A 17447-nucleotide genomic window follows, 5' to 3' on the forward strand; every position below is an offset into this window, starting at 1 on the left:
TGCAGCCGTCTGTGGGACCGTCCTACCAGCCGTTTGGTTTACCGTACAAACTGTGTCCACGTCTCAGGCTGAGTGAGTACCACAGTGCCGCAAGGCACAGCGCTGCCCCCGCGTCCCTGCGCCCACCAGGCCCTACACTTTACATCTCATCACTGGGCCCCGGGATCACCAACCCCTACCCACGGAGGGGCAACACAACACCTGGCTGCTCCGCATCACCATCCCCGGGACCCCCATACTGAGCAGCGGTGGTGCAATTACCACAACCGTGGGTGGCGTCACGAACTATAACAATCCCCACACCCAACAAACCCCCTTTCACTCACGGGCGAGGAGTGTCGCTCGAGAAACCCCGGGATCCGGCCCACAGCTCGAGCCACCACTGAGCAGCTGCCGGACCCGAGCAGAAGGGGTGAGCGCAGTGTGCTGACACCCTCCTCCCCGCCCGCGACACATACACATGTTCAGCCTCCGCTCCAGTCATTGTCTACAGGACTGCCAGTGAATGCAGTGCACTATTTCTAACACTCCTATGGACAATGGAGCACAGTTTGAGCTTGGGCACCATTGAAGATGGGGGCCAAGAGCACAGTTCTTGGGATTGCCGGGATTCTCAGAGGTTGGATAACTTGCCCCCCCAGTGTTTTTCCTGGCCAACCATGCAAATTTGGGTGCAGATTCTGTGTGTACATAAATCCTATAAATAGAGAGAAATTCATCGCACATGCATTAACCATAAAAGTTTAGCTCGGTAATATAAACAAATATATACCCCACAAAATATTCCATAAACACTTTGTGCAAAAAATTGTTTTTATTGGTTAAAAAAACTAAACACATTTTTAAAATCAAAGTGCACAGAAAAAAGCATGAGGGAAAAGACATGGAAGAAAGGTAATGAGTAGCCTCATATAATATGCAGTAATGTCACATGTGTGATAATAGATAAAGTGCTATACACAGCCAGCAAAAATATTTGATATATAATGTCTTAGTCCTGTCTATGTCCTTGATATATGTGCCATTTGATATATATCTTGAGTCCAAGTTCATATATATATTTCAGAGTTAAAGCTATTTAAAGTGCCAGGTGCATAAATACATAGCATATACATATAATGAGGTAGAAAAAAGGTATATAGCAGCAATGCGTGTATAGCAACAATCAATAGACATAGGGATATTAAATGATGTATCAGGCCATAAAAGTTAATTACCACTCCCTGACGAAGCGGTAGCGAAACGGTTGTTGGAGTGGCAGTGAGGGACTGGTAATTAACTTTTGTTATGGCCTGATACATCATGTAATATCCCTATATCTATTGATTGTTGCCATACACGCATTGCTGCTATTTACCTTTTTTCTCCCTCATTATATGTATATGCTGCTATGTATTTATGCACCTGGCACTTTAAATAGCTTTAACCCTCTGAAATTATATATATATATTATATATATATATATATATATATATATATATGAACTTGGACTCTATATATGTGCCATTTGATATATATCTTATGTCTTGGTCCTGTCTATGTCCTTGATATATCAAATATTTTTGCTGGCTGTGTATAGCACTTTATTATCACACATGTGAGATTACTGTATATGATATGAGGCTACTCATTACCTTTCTTCCATGTCTTTTCCCTCATGCTTTTTTTCTGTGCACTTTGATTTTAAAGAAGATGTCTGTGTGTACATAGCCTAAATGTTTAGTTTCTTTTCAAAGTTTGTGTTTAGACAGATGGAAAAATAAAGAAACCATGCCTGCTGTGTCCACGAAATACAGATACAGAGCCAATTGTATGCTATACCGCATAGTGGCCGTGAGAAAAATCGCTTGTGTTCAATGACCCATAAGTTACTATGTTGTACATTGCGAACAAGGACACCACACTGACCAATATTTAACAACTGCATCTCCAGGTGTTGCTTTTTGCAATATTGGTGCACAATAGCACCTGTGTTCTGCTGTTCTGAAAGCAGCTATCATTTAAGGAAGTAATATTTTGGTAAAGTTTCCTGCATCGGAGTGAAAATAGTTCAACTATAGTAGTAACCGGAAAACCCTCTTTTCATTTCCTATTAATTCAAAATAGGTTTCTTCTTACATAGCAATAGGTCTAAAAGTAAAAACTGTTAAGATTTTCCATTGTCACTAGATAAAAAAAAAAAAAAAATCTCGTAAAAATCCCCAAGCGCTCCCGATTATGCTGCTCTGTTTCATTTTGTTCTGCGTCTCTCCATTGCAGAGATATACACATTTGATCATTCATGAGCACAGTATGTGAAATCTCTGCTTGGAGTCCAACAGGGCATTTGAGTGCTCTCTGGGGGCGGTACCTTTACAGCTCCCTCCTACATGCTGCCAATCACAGCTCAGTAGATTGCTAAATCAGCTGTGATTGGCAGAGCCTGGGAGGAATGGAAACACATCCTCAGAAAAAAACTGAAGAAATGCCCATTTGGGACTGCAAGCAGAGATTTCACATATTGCACTCCAGAATAAACAAATGTCATCTGCACAAAGGAGCAATGCAGTGCAAAACAGAAAATGTCTGCAGAATCGGCTGCTCTCGAGTATTTTTACAGGGCTGTTAAATGTATTTATTAAAGCACCACTGCAGCAGTTTGTTTTTTTTTGTTTTCACACTGCTGGAGTGCTGCTTTAAATGTAGGTCCCTACCACCTGTCTGATACCCACCTGCCACCATTGTGTCATCTTTTTCCAATGGTGCTCCTGTCAGTCTCCTACGATTTGTAACCTGCCAGCAGCTCAAGTGTTTCACGGGGCGTGCCAGAGTACACAACGCCATAAAAGTCTATGAGAGCCTCATTCTGGCTCTCAGAGATGCACTGAGACGCAAATTGTGGCTTCAGAAGTTACGGGCACAAGATGGTGCTGCGGGACAAGAGCAGCGTGGGGGGGGACAAAAAAAAACAAAAAACAGACGAAGCGGCCAAAGGAGAGTATATGACAAGGCTTATATTTAAAGTGCCACTCCACTGGAATACTGATTTAGAGAAAAAAGGTGGTAGGAACATGGCATGATTTATAGGCGGAAACTTATTTTTTCCTACATGGAGCTGAGTTCTCAAATACCAAAGTTACCTTTGTTCTGCTATGGTTAGTAATTTTATATGTGCTTCCTTTAAGTAGGCTGCTCACAAAAGGATATAGGTATTCAACAATCAAAAATACCCAACTTAAAAAAAAATAAAAAAAAAAAAAAATATTCTGGGTTTAACTACATCCATTAAAAAGGACTCGTGACAGATGAGGGCAGGAACTAAGTGGCCCCAAGAGAAGTCAATAGCAAAACCATTTTCAACTTTTTTTTTGTATGTGTATGGCTTTCCCCAGACACCACTAGGGGGAGCACACTGCATATACTTATACAGTGAAAACCATTATGCAAGCTTCCCCTCTATTAGTGCCCACAGTCAGCCAAAATTTTTATTTTAGGTCACTGAACAATTACATTTTAGAACCAAGAGGAAATGGAGAGGCAAGTGGAAAGGAAAAAAAAAAAAAAGAAGGAGGGGGGGGGGGGGAAGAAGAAAAAAAAGGAGCAGGGGGGGAGAAGAGAAATAAGGAGCGGGGGGGGGGAGAAGAGAAATAAGGAGCGGGGGGGGGGGAGAAGAGAAAAAAGGAGCGGGGGGGAGAAGAGAAAAAAGGAGCGGGGGGGAGAAGAGAAATAAGGAGCGGGGGGGAGAAGAGAAATAAGGAGCGGGGGGGAGAAGAGAAATAAGGAGCGGGGGGGGGGGAGAAGAGAAAAAAGGAGCGGGGGGGAGAAGAGAAATAAGGAGCGGGGGGGGGGGGGAGAAGAGAAAAAAGGAGCGGGGGGGGGGAGAAGAGAAAAAAGGAGGGGGGGGGAGGAAGAGGAAAAAACGAGGGGGGAGTGAGAAAAAAAAAAGGGAGGGGGGGGGGGGGAGGAAAGCATTGGGTAACAGATTTGCTTTGTAGTTGAGAATACCGGCCCTTCTTCTTACATGTTCCATAGATGAATGAGAGCCTGTATACAGAGAGATGGTGGAAACAAACCAGATACCCAACTTATGTAATGGTGAAGGCAGTGGTATTTATTACCAGGCATGTACGGCATCCATACACCCTGACAGCATGGCATAGCTTTATGTTCTATGTGACTTTAGAAGCCTACTCATTCCATTTAGGGCGATAAATGAAGATCACAGCGGCCCGGAGCCCACCCGAATACTGACGACCGGGCACTATAATTCACACTTTTTCAGCAATCTCACGAACGAGAATGACCACCATTGTGCTCGGTAAGAGGTACAAAATTAGGGTAAAATAATCAGCATTTTGCTTTTCTGCACATCCAGGATACAAGTAGGTCAACTCTATAGAAGCTTGGATAAAAACTTTTATATTTTTTCATAACAGAAATCACATAGAATCAGAAGGAAAGGCACAGGTTGGTGTTCTGCATTATATATGTTAAGTATGTGCACTGTATAAAGGATAAACCTGCATCACAATATAGGAAATAAAATACTAAACAACGTCAATGTCCATGAAAAAATGACAATGGCACGAAACCAGTCCAGCGACCTTGTGACAATCCGTCCTAATTTGTGCTTTGCATCCATGGATCCTAATCACCATCCATGTGGTGGCAGCTTTGGCCACACAATGTCCCGTTCCAACAATAAGTAGTAGAAGAGCTATTAAAGACTTTCTTGTCCACTCCTTTAAAAGTGGTACTACCACCTTAGAAAGTTATGACCCCCTTAGGATAGTCCATATCGGTTTGATAGATGCAGGTACAACATCCGGGACCCCACCTATGTCTATAAACCCATAGTGAATGGAGGTGGCAGCGCATTTCTATAGAAATGAATAGAGATTTGCACATGTGTGGCTACAAAGAAAGGGGGTCAGTGGACCCCCCCCAGTCTGGAGATAGCTGTGGAACCTGCATTTACCAAGTGAATGTGCCATATCCATGTGAAATGTGGATAGCCCTTAACAGGAACCTGTCAGGTGCAATACAGTATACATCCAGAACCACGAGCAGTTCTGGCTAATCCCTGCCTAACCGTCCCAGTATCTAGTAACATAAAGAGATCTTTAGAAAAAGTATTTCCAAAGATCCTTTATGATATGCTAATGAGCGCATGAGGGATTAGTCAAAAGGGCGTTAGTTCCTGCGCTCATTCTGCCCTCTTCGCAATGTTAGCAAACATGCTATTCAATGCCCATGGCCCAGCATCATCGTCAACCGTGATGCACGTACCCGTGTCCATTGCACCATCTCAGAACGCTGGGCAGTGTGCATGGATCAGAAATCACCGCACATCCGGTTATGCGCACTAGACCTCTTCTGAAGCCGGGATGTGTACACCCAGCTTCATAGTGCACATGACCGGACGCGTGGTGACTTCTGATCACGTGCACTGACCCGGTGACAACGGTACACATGTCCCTGCTGATGACAATGGGCAGTGGGCATTGAATAGCATGTTAGCACGCCCCTATGGGTGTGCAAAACATGCGAAGAGAGCAGGAACTATGACTAGTCCCTGACCTCATTAGCATATCATAAAGGATCTTTAGAAATACTTTTTCTAAAGATCTCTTTATCTATGCTAGTGTATACAGGGACGGTTAGGCAGGGATTAGTATTCGTGGTTCTGGGTGCATATTGCACCTGACAGGTTCCCTTTAAATAACACTTCAGCTTATAATTAAGGCAATGAAAAGAGAAAAAAAAATGCAAATCTCAATATTTAATACTGCAGAAGGCTGGAGTGTTGGTCAGTCTAATAACCATCATGTTCATTGTTTAGGACAGGTATTAAAGCAACTATACTGGAAAAGTAACACTGTGGGTGCGGGCAATGTTCACAATTCTTAGCAGCTTCACGGTTTTGCAAGGCAATAAAATAAGGTGAAAAAACAGGAGGGGTATTAGACCCCCAGCATGTTGTGATCGGACGCGTCTCCCTTTACAGACTTCTGTTCCTGCAAATGAGGCAAGATGGTGTCGGGACCCCCGGAACAGAATAGCTTTATATAAGACATAAGAATGACAATGGCCCCCCCAAGTCCTCAGCTGCAGCCCGGACGTAACATTCGCACGGACACATCACCTTGGCTCCATCGGTAAATCAGTCTTGTTTTATTTCCAGCGCTTTTGTAAGAATATATTTTAAACATTTTATTAAAAAGTTATGTACGCACTGAATCTCCGATTTACCGCTGAAGTTCTTTCCGATGAGGCATTCAAAAAAAAAAATCAAGAAAAACAAAAAAATAATGGAAGACTCTGAAGATGTACAGAGGGGTGGGAGAAGCTGGTGTCACTCGCCTCGCCGTTTCGAGGGAGGGATAAGGTGAGTAGGAAGATCTGCCGGAAGCTCGTGCCCTTCTAACTTGACCTTTATTAAGTGATTGGCTAAAGCAAATTCTTCGTCGTCAAGAAAGCCGTCTCGGTCCACATCTGCTAACTTCCAGATTTTGCCCAAAACAGTGTTGGGCAGCTTGGATTTCACCATCTCCTTTTTGGCACTGGCACCGGTGATTTTTCCATTGACCGGAGAAAGTGTGTAAAAGATCTCATCGTAGGTGGGTTTATCTTTACCTACTACCCATTCTACGTCATCAATGCCCTCTCCGGCTCCTTCCCCATATCCATGGCCGAAAGGACCATTCATGGTTCCCTCAAAGGCTCCACCTTTGACTATTTGGTTTGTCATTTGGGATTCCTCCTGTCTGACCAGGACCATAAGCTTAGCAATGTCGTGAGCCAGCATGTCGTCCACTGCGTCCAGTAACTTTGGCTTTATGGACTGGAACTTCGAGAAGTCCTGGGTCATTAAAATTTCCTTAAAAAGGAGAAGAAAAAAAAATAAGACATTCTATGAGACCTTTACATGGTGAATACACAGATTTACATTTTGTCTATACCTATCGGCTTAAACTACTTTACAAGGTCTAGATTGCATCCAACGTGTCATGTAGCGGCGTAACCTAAACCTCCCCCTTCCTTCCCAATGCCAAAATCTCCACAAGGGCCCCCAATTATCACAGGCCTTTAGTAGTAATGATGTTCTCAAGAGACTTTTTGGGTCCCACCAGGCTTCATGGCGTAGGTGCCATGCACGTGTAATACAACACTACAATGGGTGAAGCTTCACAGACTGGCATTGCAAAAAGGAATTGCTGGAAACTTAATGACGAGGGATAGAGGTGAAGGGCAGCCTTTGGCAAACTAGTTGTATATTTGCAACTTACTTGTCCGCATAAATGCGTGTATTTTTCTTAAAGAGAACCTGTCACCAGGTTTTTCCCATATCAGCTGCGGCCACCACCAGTGAGCCCTTATATACAGCATTGTAGAATACTGTATATTAGAGCCCAGGTCACTCTGTAGAACGTAAAAAACACCTTTATTATACTCCCCTGCGGCGCAGTCCAGTTTGACGGGTGTCACTGGTCTTGGTCCGGCACCTCTTCTCTGCTTGCTCTGCTCGCCGTCCTACTTTCTTTGTGTGGGTGACACGTGCTACGTCATCCACACAGTGTCCTCCATTGCTATCCTGCGCACGAGCACTTCTCTCTGTCCTGCTGAAGGCAGATCAAAAGAATTGTAGTGCGCACACGCGGGCGGTCTTTGACCTTTACCCTCGCATGCGCACTACAATACCTAGCTCTTAACCTTTGTAGGGCAGAGAGAAGTGAGCGTGCATAGGAGCACAACGGAGGACACTGTGTGGATGACATAGGAGGCGCCAGACAGACACCCATAAGACCCAACTGCCCTGCAGGTGAGTATAATAAAAGCTGTTTTTTATGCTATACAGATTGGCTTGGGGACCTGTATATAGTATCCTGGAATGTTGTATATAAGGGCTCAATGGCGGTGGCCGTAGCTCTTCGGTAACAAATCTGGTGACAGGTTCCCTTTAATATGACAGCATCTTATGGCTGGTCTCTGAATGAACAGAAAGCCACACTCATGCATGAAATACAAGGCCATTCTCACATTGGAAAACCTGGCACAACTGCTGCTTTCTATTTTTGCGAGAATGGTCTGGATATTTTTGCATTACAATTATGGACCAGCCATGGGTCTCCTGGCCCAAACTCAACAACCTGATAGACTTATATTATATGAGGCTGCTGAGTTTCAGTCCAGATACCTGCCGTCAGTCTGTGCACGCTGTCCGTACTCAGGCATGTGCTCTTCTAATACACCAGAGACTATGAACTGCAAAAACAGGGGAAGTTACTGTATTGCTGTATGCAATTTCCTGGGCAGATTAGAATGAATAAATTATATATATATATATATATATATATATATATATATATATATATATATATATATATATATATATATATATATATATATATATATATATATATATATATATATATATATATATATATATATATACCTAATATACTGTGCAACTGCAGTGAAATTGGTACTATTTTTTTTAAAATAATCCACCTGCATGCTGCTCACTTTACTACCTTAGTGGGTGCATTAGTGTGGCGTCCTGCATGACTGATTCTCCTGCGCTGTCCCTGCAGATGCCGTCTTGTTAAGTTGCCTAACAGCCAGTTGTCAATCACTGAGGGGAAGAACTACACATCTGTTGTATTAGATTGCTCATTAATGAACAATTAAGACATTTTTTGCATTCCAGTGGAACCTTGCTTAACGAGAACAATCCGTTCTGGGACTGTGCTTGTAAACCAAGTTACTCGTTCAGCAAAGCAAGATTTCCCATAGGAAATCATTGCAATGCAGACAATTCGTTCCACAAATAGTTAAATGTCCCATCCTGGTCCCCTATTGTGCCATTGCGCGCGTACACACACACACACACACACACACACACACACACACACCTACCTTACGTTCCATCACCACACACACACCTTACGTTCCATCACCGGTCTCCTGGAACTTGCAGTTCGCCGGTACAGGATGTGTATCGGGTAACCATCGCGATGAGGGAGGAACTTCCGCTGCTAGAGCGCTGACGTCAAATTTACCTTTGATTGTTCAGCGCGCTGCCTTTGAGTAGCGGCTGACAGAGGAAGGTCCGGCATCGGTCGCGATTGTTACCGATACACATCCTGTATCGGCGGACTACAGGACCCAGGAGGCTGGCGATGGAACGGAAGGTGAGGTGAGCATAAAATGTGAGTGCTTCAGTGTGTTTGTGTGGACTGCATGAGCGGGTTAGAGCGCAGTGGATGTACGGAACCAGAAGTGTGTGCGGTGAGGATTTGCTCGTACAGCAAAGCATTGCTCGTAAACGGAGTTACAAATTTACAGCAAGCTTTGCTCGTATAGCAAGGTTCCACTGTATTTGGGTTAATTGGAGAGCAGACCTGTCCCCCATAATATGCAACCTTTGCACATGGCAGAACATTCAGGTGACATTGTTAAAAGCCATCGGGTCACACAGTTCAGTATCCGTTAAATCTGAACACAGCACTAGTGATGAGCGGGCACTACTATGCTCAGGTGCTCAGTACTCGTAACTAGTGATGAGCGGGCACTACCATGCTCGGGTGCTCGGTACTCAGAACGAGCAGTCGGGAGGCTCAGATGGTCGTGACCGAGTATAATGGAAGTCAATGGGCAACTCAAGTATTTTTCTGGAAGGATTTCCCAGAAAAATGCTTGAGTTCCCCATTGACTACTATTATACTCCATACTTGAATCGCGCCCATCTGAGCATCCAACGGCTCGTTACGAGTACTGAGCACCAGAGCATGGCAGTGTTCACTCATCACTAGTTACAAGTACTGAGCACCAGAGCATGGTAGTGCCCGCTCATCACTAGTTACGAGTACAGAGCACCCGAGCATGGTAGTGCCCGCTCATCACTAGTTACGAGTACTGAGCACCCGAGCATGGTAGTGCCCGCTCATCACTAGTTACGAGTACAGAGCACCCGAGCATGGTAGTGCCCGCTCATCACTAGTTACGAGTACTGAGCACCCAAGCATGGTAGTGCCCGCTCATCACTAGTTACGAGTACCGAGCACCTGAGCATGGTAGTGCCCGCTCATCACTGGTTACGAGTACTGAGCACCCGAGCATGGTAGTGCCCGCTCATCACTAGTTACGAGTACCGAGCACCCGAGCATGGTAGTGCCCGCTCATCACTAGTTACGAGTACTGAGCACCCGAGCATGGTAGTGCCTGCTCATCACTAGTTACGAGTACAGCGCACCCGAGCATGGTAGTGCCCGCTCATCACTAGTTACGAGTACTGAGCACCCGAGCATGGCAGTGCCCGCTCATCACTAGTTACGAGTACTGAGCACCCGAGCATGGTAGTGCCCGCTCATTACTAGTTACGAGTACTGAGCACCTGAGCATGGTAGTTTCCGCTCATCACTAGTTATGAGTACTGAGCACCCGAGCATGGTAGGGCCAGCTCATCAATAGTTACAAGTACTGAGCACCCGAGCATGGTAGTGCCCACTCATCAATAGTTACAAATACTGAGCACCTGAGCATCACCCTTATATTCTTGTACCTGCATTTTCTTAAGGCTGGGAAAGTCACCGGGTGAGATCTGCTGCTCTTTTTCTATTTTCATGTAAATCTCGGCCAGGTTGTTGATCAGCTCCTTCTTCTTGTTATCTTTACCAAAGACGTTTGGCATTTCCTTTTTTAATGCACTAATGATATAAGCGTGGACCTGAAAGGAAAAAAAAAAAAAAGGGCAGATTACAAAAAGGCTTTGATTTAGTACATGTAACGTTTGTCCCCCAACACATTATTAAAGGTGTTGTTCATGACTAAGTAGAGCGAGCTCATACATATGAGATCGATGAGGGTCCAAAATCCGTTTTTACAGTGTTTTCAGGTCCTGGATGCACGGTATATAGAGTGGAAACACCACAGCTGTGTATATTGTGTAGCGGCAGCTCATAAGTACTGCAGATCAGCTCCTACTGAAATAAATAGGAGCAGAGTAGCATTGCCCAAAAGAATGCCACATGGAGAGAAACTGATGCCTGGCCTTGAATGGCTCACTATTACATGTATACTGCTGTTTCAAAAGGAAACACTTATTCATAGAAGCCACTGCAAAGCAATATGTATCCGCTGCATGGACCACTTTCTCATTTTGCGCTGCGCAGTGCGCACCATTCAGTCGCCATCTAGGGGTTGAATGTCAAAGGGTCTTCCACTTTGGACCATTTTTGGAACCAGAATAAATCACAATCAATCCCTTCCGCTTACCTTAGCCAGTCTGGCTCTTTTAATGAGGTCGTTTAGCTTGCGGAGAGCAGCGTTCCTCGGTAAGGACTGAATGTCCTTGAATAAGTCTTGTTCCTCGGCCTCAAATAATTTGCGGTTGTCCGGGATGAGCAGAGGATGGGACCAGAATGACCCGATGTACACACGCACCACCTCGGGAGTGTTAATGATCTTCCCCAGTGACCACATGAGGGCCCCATAGACTCTCATCAGCTGTTGGGTTTCAATCTGATCAGCCTTATTTAGGACAACTCGGATTTTATCCTCGTGGTTTTTGAGAGCTTTGATGACCTCGGAAAATTCATCGGATATGTCCAACTTGTGAGCATCGAAAAGCAGAATGATGCGATCCACGCGTTCAGCGAACCACTCCAAGACTGCCGCAAAGTCATACCCTGTGGGAAAGAAGAAGAAAAGAAGTTTAGGGCCTTCACAAGAGACGAGACGCAGAGACATATACTATCTACCCTATACAAGAAGACATCTGCTAACACTTAGAGGATGTAGTAAAATAAAAATGGTGTTTGGCACGTGACGTAAGACAACAACTGTTCTGGGGAAGCCTCGTCTGCCGAAATTTAGGTACAAGAATTATTATAGGTGGTTTCTCCTACCACTTTGACCAATATCTTACAGATTACATGGCCATCCCCTAATAGATGGTTTGGCTAATCACCCGTCCAGCAGCTCGCCCGACTATGCTCCTGTGCTGAGCTATAAGGAACATCACTGGAGACGACTTATCTCTTCTAGAACCAAAAGGAACGGTAGTGCGAAACCAGACTCGCTGGATCATTCACTGTCCTGACAATCATCTGCCAGGAGTCCACCTTCTCACATACTGTTGGTGGAACCCAATATCGGTAGGTTCGATCGAGGGGTGGCTTTAGGTTTGCATTAAGATGTAAGTATGCAGGCTTTCTATATATCCGCTAGATACCATACAGGCGATTCGCAGATCTGAGTATTGGTGTGGCATCACAGCCATATAACCCCCACCCCCAGTAATGATTACATTTTACCAAGTGCAGCTTCTGTCACAAAGGCCTTTTTTTCTGCAAACTGCAGCAGAAAATTAAAGCCCTGAACGCACGGCTGGCATCACAACACACAAGAAAGCCTACATGCTTCCCACTGACAACAATGTGAGCTTAGAAACTGAAAGAATCATCTGTGTACATGCCAGGAAACAACACAGTGTCACCCGGGCACTTGTGCCCTATTATGCGTCCAATACTTATAGACATGGAAGGTCGTAGACTGCAGTCAACCAGCCAGGCCAAACCTCCCTCAATATAAGACAGGGCGACTGCAGAGGTGCATGGGTGTCACCTCCACGACGAGACATCAGAATGAATCGCACATCGCAGAAGCATTTTTAGATTGTGTGCAACAACCCGCAGAAACACTCTATGGACAACAGAATTGGAACACCTATACGAGCTCGTTTGACATCCCATAAGTATTGATATGGAGTTGTTATTCTGCAAATAGATCAGCTCCAACGTTTCAGTGGCAAGACTTTTTTTTTTTTTTTTTGGAGGTGTCCATTGGAATTTTTCCCCCTTTCATCCAGAATAGCATGTGAGGTCAGACACTGAGCATGGCCGCTCCTCAAACATCAATCATCCAAGAGATGTTGGTTGTGGTTGCATGTTTTCCGTGGTATCACGCCCCTATGGGCACAATACCACGGATTTACATGAGCGACGTCCTCGTCAGCTCCTTGAGATCCCGCGTGTGCGCTCTTACCATTCCCGCCGCCTTGTTAGCCGTGTGTACGCTTGTCTGCTTCACACGCGCACTGCACATGCTCAGAAAACTCCTGCGGTTCCGACCATGCGCAGAGCACGTCTAAATCGGGCAAGTAAACAGCCGAGACAGCGCATGACTGGAACTGCAGGAGTCTTCTGAGCATGGGCAGTGCACGTCTGAAGCTGAGAAGCAAGCACCCGGATGAGAAGGCTGCGGGAATGGTAAGTTCACATGTGCGGGATCTCAAGGAGCAACGGGGACGTCGCTCATGTAAATGCATGATGATATGCCCACAGGGGCGTAATACCATGGAAAACATGGGCAATGCGACGCACAGGGGGCTAGAGCCCCTGCTCATTTACATACGGAACACATAAGTAACATTTTTATACATTCATAATACACACTATTACAACACAGGGATGGCTAGGAAGGGATTACTAGGCCCCACATCACCCTGCGTCTAGGTTGGAACGCATAAGGGACCTGACAGGTTCACTTTAAGATTTCCTTTCTCTGAAACCAAGGGCCCAATGCCGACCCTGAAAAACAAGCCCATAGTATCTGTCCTCGGGTGAAATTCAGTAAGGAAGGTAGATAGAGCAGTGTGATCCATCACTTTACAGAACAGGTTTCCTTTAAAAGTACACTACTGTACTCCAAACTACTACACTAGTAAACTAAACTAGTACTAGACTAGTACTAGACTAAACTAGTACTAAACTAGTACACTACTGTACTCCACTTCTCAATAACTTCACTCACGGGTGATTGAGAAGATTTAGGAGGAAGAGATGTCATGAATGGACTGGTGGCTACTATTTCATGACCATGCTGGTATCCGTGAGCTCTGCACCACCAGCTGGTCTGTCACAAATTAGTAAGGGCAGATGGCATGGCAGGGAGCCGGAGGTCACACACCGGGGGACGAGGGCCCAGATGTTGTTCACTGGAGCTGAATAATAATGATGATTAAGACATGCATCACAATACTTTTCTCCATATAGTGTGCTCAATTCTTGCATTACCATTGAGCGCTCATGTTTTTTGGGCTGTCACACCTCTATACGTATATCATATACAGCAGCGATCTGTACGGCAATAAAGCACATGAAGTGTCATCCAACCTTGGGTGACCACAGGGCGTTTGTAGGACAGACTCGGTGTGAAGGACACATGATGCCGGCACTCAGCAGCTATTTTTACACTTGAAGATCGCTTCTCCAGATCATGCCGAAGATAAGTCAGTGACTTGCAGCCTCAAGTATGACACTTTCACTTTCTCTACTGATGAGGGGGTTTCATGGGGTGGGGTGGGCCGGAGAACGGCTGCCAGCCATGACTACAGGATCCCTGGAGACCACGGCCTTTCTGTTTCTATCGCTACCGATGACAACCAGCTACAAAAATGTATTTTCTGCATTTAGCCTGAGAGTGACAACAGATTTTCCTATTTTTTCCCCAATTCACTTAGTGTTTCCTTGACGACAGGCTTTCAAAACTAAGAAAGAAGCTCCAAGATTTCCTTAGTGCTGTCATTACTCTTGTGGGATTTGGAAGGTCAGGGGTCAGATGTAAGTTCCCTTTTAAGGCCAGAAATGAGATTCTCCCCCCATTTATAAAAAGAACCGTCTGATTCAACATCTGGGACAAATACACGAACCGCCCCGGACTGTGGGCAACACCGCGCGGCTCTACAGCTGCTACTATTAGGTAATTTGGTCACACTGTCAAAAAGTGCTATAAACCATTGCTACATCATAGCGCAATGCTGGTGACTGTAGTCGCATGTCCAAGTCTTGTGTACAAAAAATAAAAAATTTAAAGGGTTACCTTGTACCATTTACCAGAATCACTTTATACAGCAGCATATTTTATTGTCTACACAACCTGGGTTGTGGCCAAGATTGCTGTGTAGCCCCAGCATTAGGGTTTGTGAACAAGTATCTGCCACCCACGGTAAGCATGGGCACAGTGGGGGGGCCCCCCCCGCCACGGTAAGCATGGGCACAGTGGGGGGGCCCCCCGCCACGGTAAGCATGGGCACAGTGGGGCCGCCGCCACGGTAAGCATGGGCACAGTGGGGCCGCCGCCACGGTAAGCATGGGCACAGTGGGGGGGCCCCCCCGCCACGGTAAGCATGGGCACAGTGGGGGGGCCCCCCGCCACGGTAAGCATGGGCACAGTGGGGCCGCCGCCACGGTAAGCATGGGCACAGTGGGGCCGCCGCCACGGTAAGCATGGGCACAGTGGGCCCTCCGCCACGGTAAGCATGGGCACAGTGGGCCCTCCGCCACGGTAAGCATGGGCACAGTGGGCCCTCCAGCAATCACAAGCCTCTGTTAAATAATTCCTGGCCTCCATGAGACTCTCAAATTCACTTCAGATATCCTCTACAAGTGCAAACTCAGACTTCTGGGTGTTTATAGAAGATTTTTTTATTTATTTAATTTTTTTTTTTAAAGAGCAAAATCCAAAAATGTATCCCACTCACAATTAAAGGTAATCTTTCAGCAGGTTTTTCTCTACCTCATCTGCGAGTAGCATAATGTAGGCAAAGAGATCCTGGATCCAACGATGTCTCACTTGGATTACTGGGTACAGCCAGACAGTTTATTAATCAGATACCAATCAGAATATTTAGATTTAGCCATGTAGCAGAGCTAAGAGAGCCAGGCTCTGTATAGAGACTGTACATTGACAGTGAGGTGTCATACAGAGGAGAGGGAGTGGTGTGTGTGTGTGTGTGTGTGTGTGTGTGTGTGTGTGTGTGTGTGTGTGTGTGTGTGTGTGTGTGTGTGTGTGTGTGTGTGACAAAAGTCCTGCAGGTTGAACAAGCATAGCAAATAAACAGAAGATCAGACTGTAACAAGACAGACTTCCCTTAAATTCTAGGTTTTAACCCTTGCAGTATGCGGACTTCAGCGTACATAGCAAAAACCCTCTGACAGATTCCCTTTAATAGTGTGTATGATACATACAGTGCTGGCCAAAAGAATTGGCACCGATGCAATTCTGTCAGATAATACTCAAATTCTTTGGTATTATTAACTTCATTTAATTTGTCTTCAATGAAAAAAAAATTTAAAAAAATTGTCATAAAGCCAAATTGGATATAATTCCACACCAAACATAAAAAAGGGGGTGGACAAAAGTATTGGCACTGTTTGAAAAATCATGTGATGCTTCTCTAATTTGTGTAATAACAGCACCTGTAACTTACCTGTGGCACCTAAAAGGTGTTGGCAATAACTAACTTGTTTGCACACCGCATCAGGGAGCACCCACTTTGATTATTTCTAAGATTAGTGGTGCGCACCAATCCTATCCCCTTCCCTTGGCAATTACTAAATCACACTTGCAGCCAGTTGACATGGATTAAAGTTGACTCAACCTCTGTCCTGTGTCCTTGTGTGCACCACATTGAGCATGGAGAAAAGAAAGAAGACCAAAGAACTGTCTGAGGACTTGAGAATCCAAATTGTGAGGAAGCATGAGCAATCTCAATGCTACAAGTCCATCTCCAAAGACCTGAAAGTTCCTGTGTCTACGGTGCGCAGTGTCATCAAGAGGTTTAAAGCCCATGACACTGTGACTATCCTCCCTAGATGTGGAAGGAAAAGAAAAATTGCCGAGAGATTTCAACGCAAGATTGTGCGGATGGTGGATAAAGAACCTCGACTAACATCCAAACAAGTTCAAGCTGCCCTGCAGTCCGAGGGTACAACAGTGTCAACCCGTACTATCCGTCGGCGTCTGAATGAAAAGGGACTATATGGTAGGATACCCAGGAAGACCCCACTTCTTACCCCGCGACATAAAAAAGCCAGGCTGGAGTTTGCCAAAACTTACCTGAGAAAGCCTAAAACGTTTTGGAAGAATGTTCTCTGGTCAGATGAGACAAAAGTAGAGCTTTTTGGGAAAAGCCATCAACAGAGTTTACAGGGGAAAAAAAGGAGGCATTCAAAGAAAAGAACATGGTCCCTACAGTCAAACATGGCGGAGGTTCCCTGATGTTTTGGGGTTGCTTTGCTGCCTCTGGCACTGGACTGCTTGACCGTGTGCATGGCATTATGAAGTCTGAAGACTACCAACAAATTTTGCAGCATAATGTAGGGCCCAGTGTGAGAAAGCTGGGTCTTCCTCAGAGGTCATGGGTCTTCCAGCAGGACAATGACCCAAAACACACTTCAAAAAGCACTAAAAAATGGTTTGAGAGAAAGCACTGGAGACTACTAAAGTGGCCAGCAATGAGTCCAGACCTGAACCCCATAGAACACCTGTGGAGAGATCTCAAAATGGCAGTTTGGAGAAGGCACCTTCAAATCTCAGGGACCTGGAGCAGTTTGCCAAAGAAGAATGGTCTAAAATTCCAGCAGAGCATTGTAAGAAACTCATTGATGGTTACCGGAAGCGGT

At 45.2% G+C, this 17447-nt stretch overlaps 1 protein-coding gene across 1 annotated transcript in view; it reads right to left on the reverse strand.

The window, feature by feature from the left end:
* Positions 1 to 4382: 4382 nt before the first annotated feature.
* The window catches only part of EHD1 (EH domain containing 1), a 45175-nt gene continuing 32110 nt past the window's right edge, over positions 4383 to 17447 (reverse strand). The window contains exons 3-5 of the mRNA XM_075326759.1: positions 11257 to 11669; positions 10544 to 10708; positions 4383 to 6859 (exon numbers count right to left, since the gene is read on the reverse strand). Of these exons, the coding sequence (XP_075182874.1) occupies positions 6335 to 6859; positions 10544 to 10708; positions 11257 to 11669 (1103 nt within the window). The 3' untranslated portion in view covers positions 4383 to 6334. The remainder of the gene's footprint in view (positions 6860 to 10543; positions 10709 to 11256; positions 11670 to 17447) is intronic.

Source organism: Anomaloglossus baeobatrachus, chromosome 10 (assembly GCF_048569485.1).
Source record: "Anomaloglossus baeobatrachus isolate aAnoBae1 chromosome 10, aAnoBae1.hap1, whole genome shotgun sequence".
In the NCBI taxonomy this organism is placed as follows: domain Eukaryota; kingdom Metazoa; phylum Chordata; class Amphibia; order Anura; family Aromobatidae; genus Anomaloglossus; species Anomaloglossus baeobatrachus.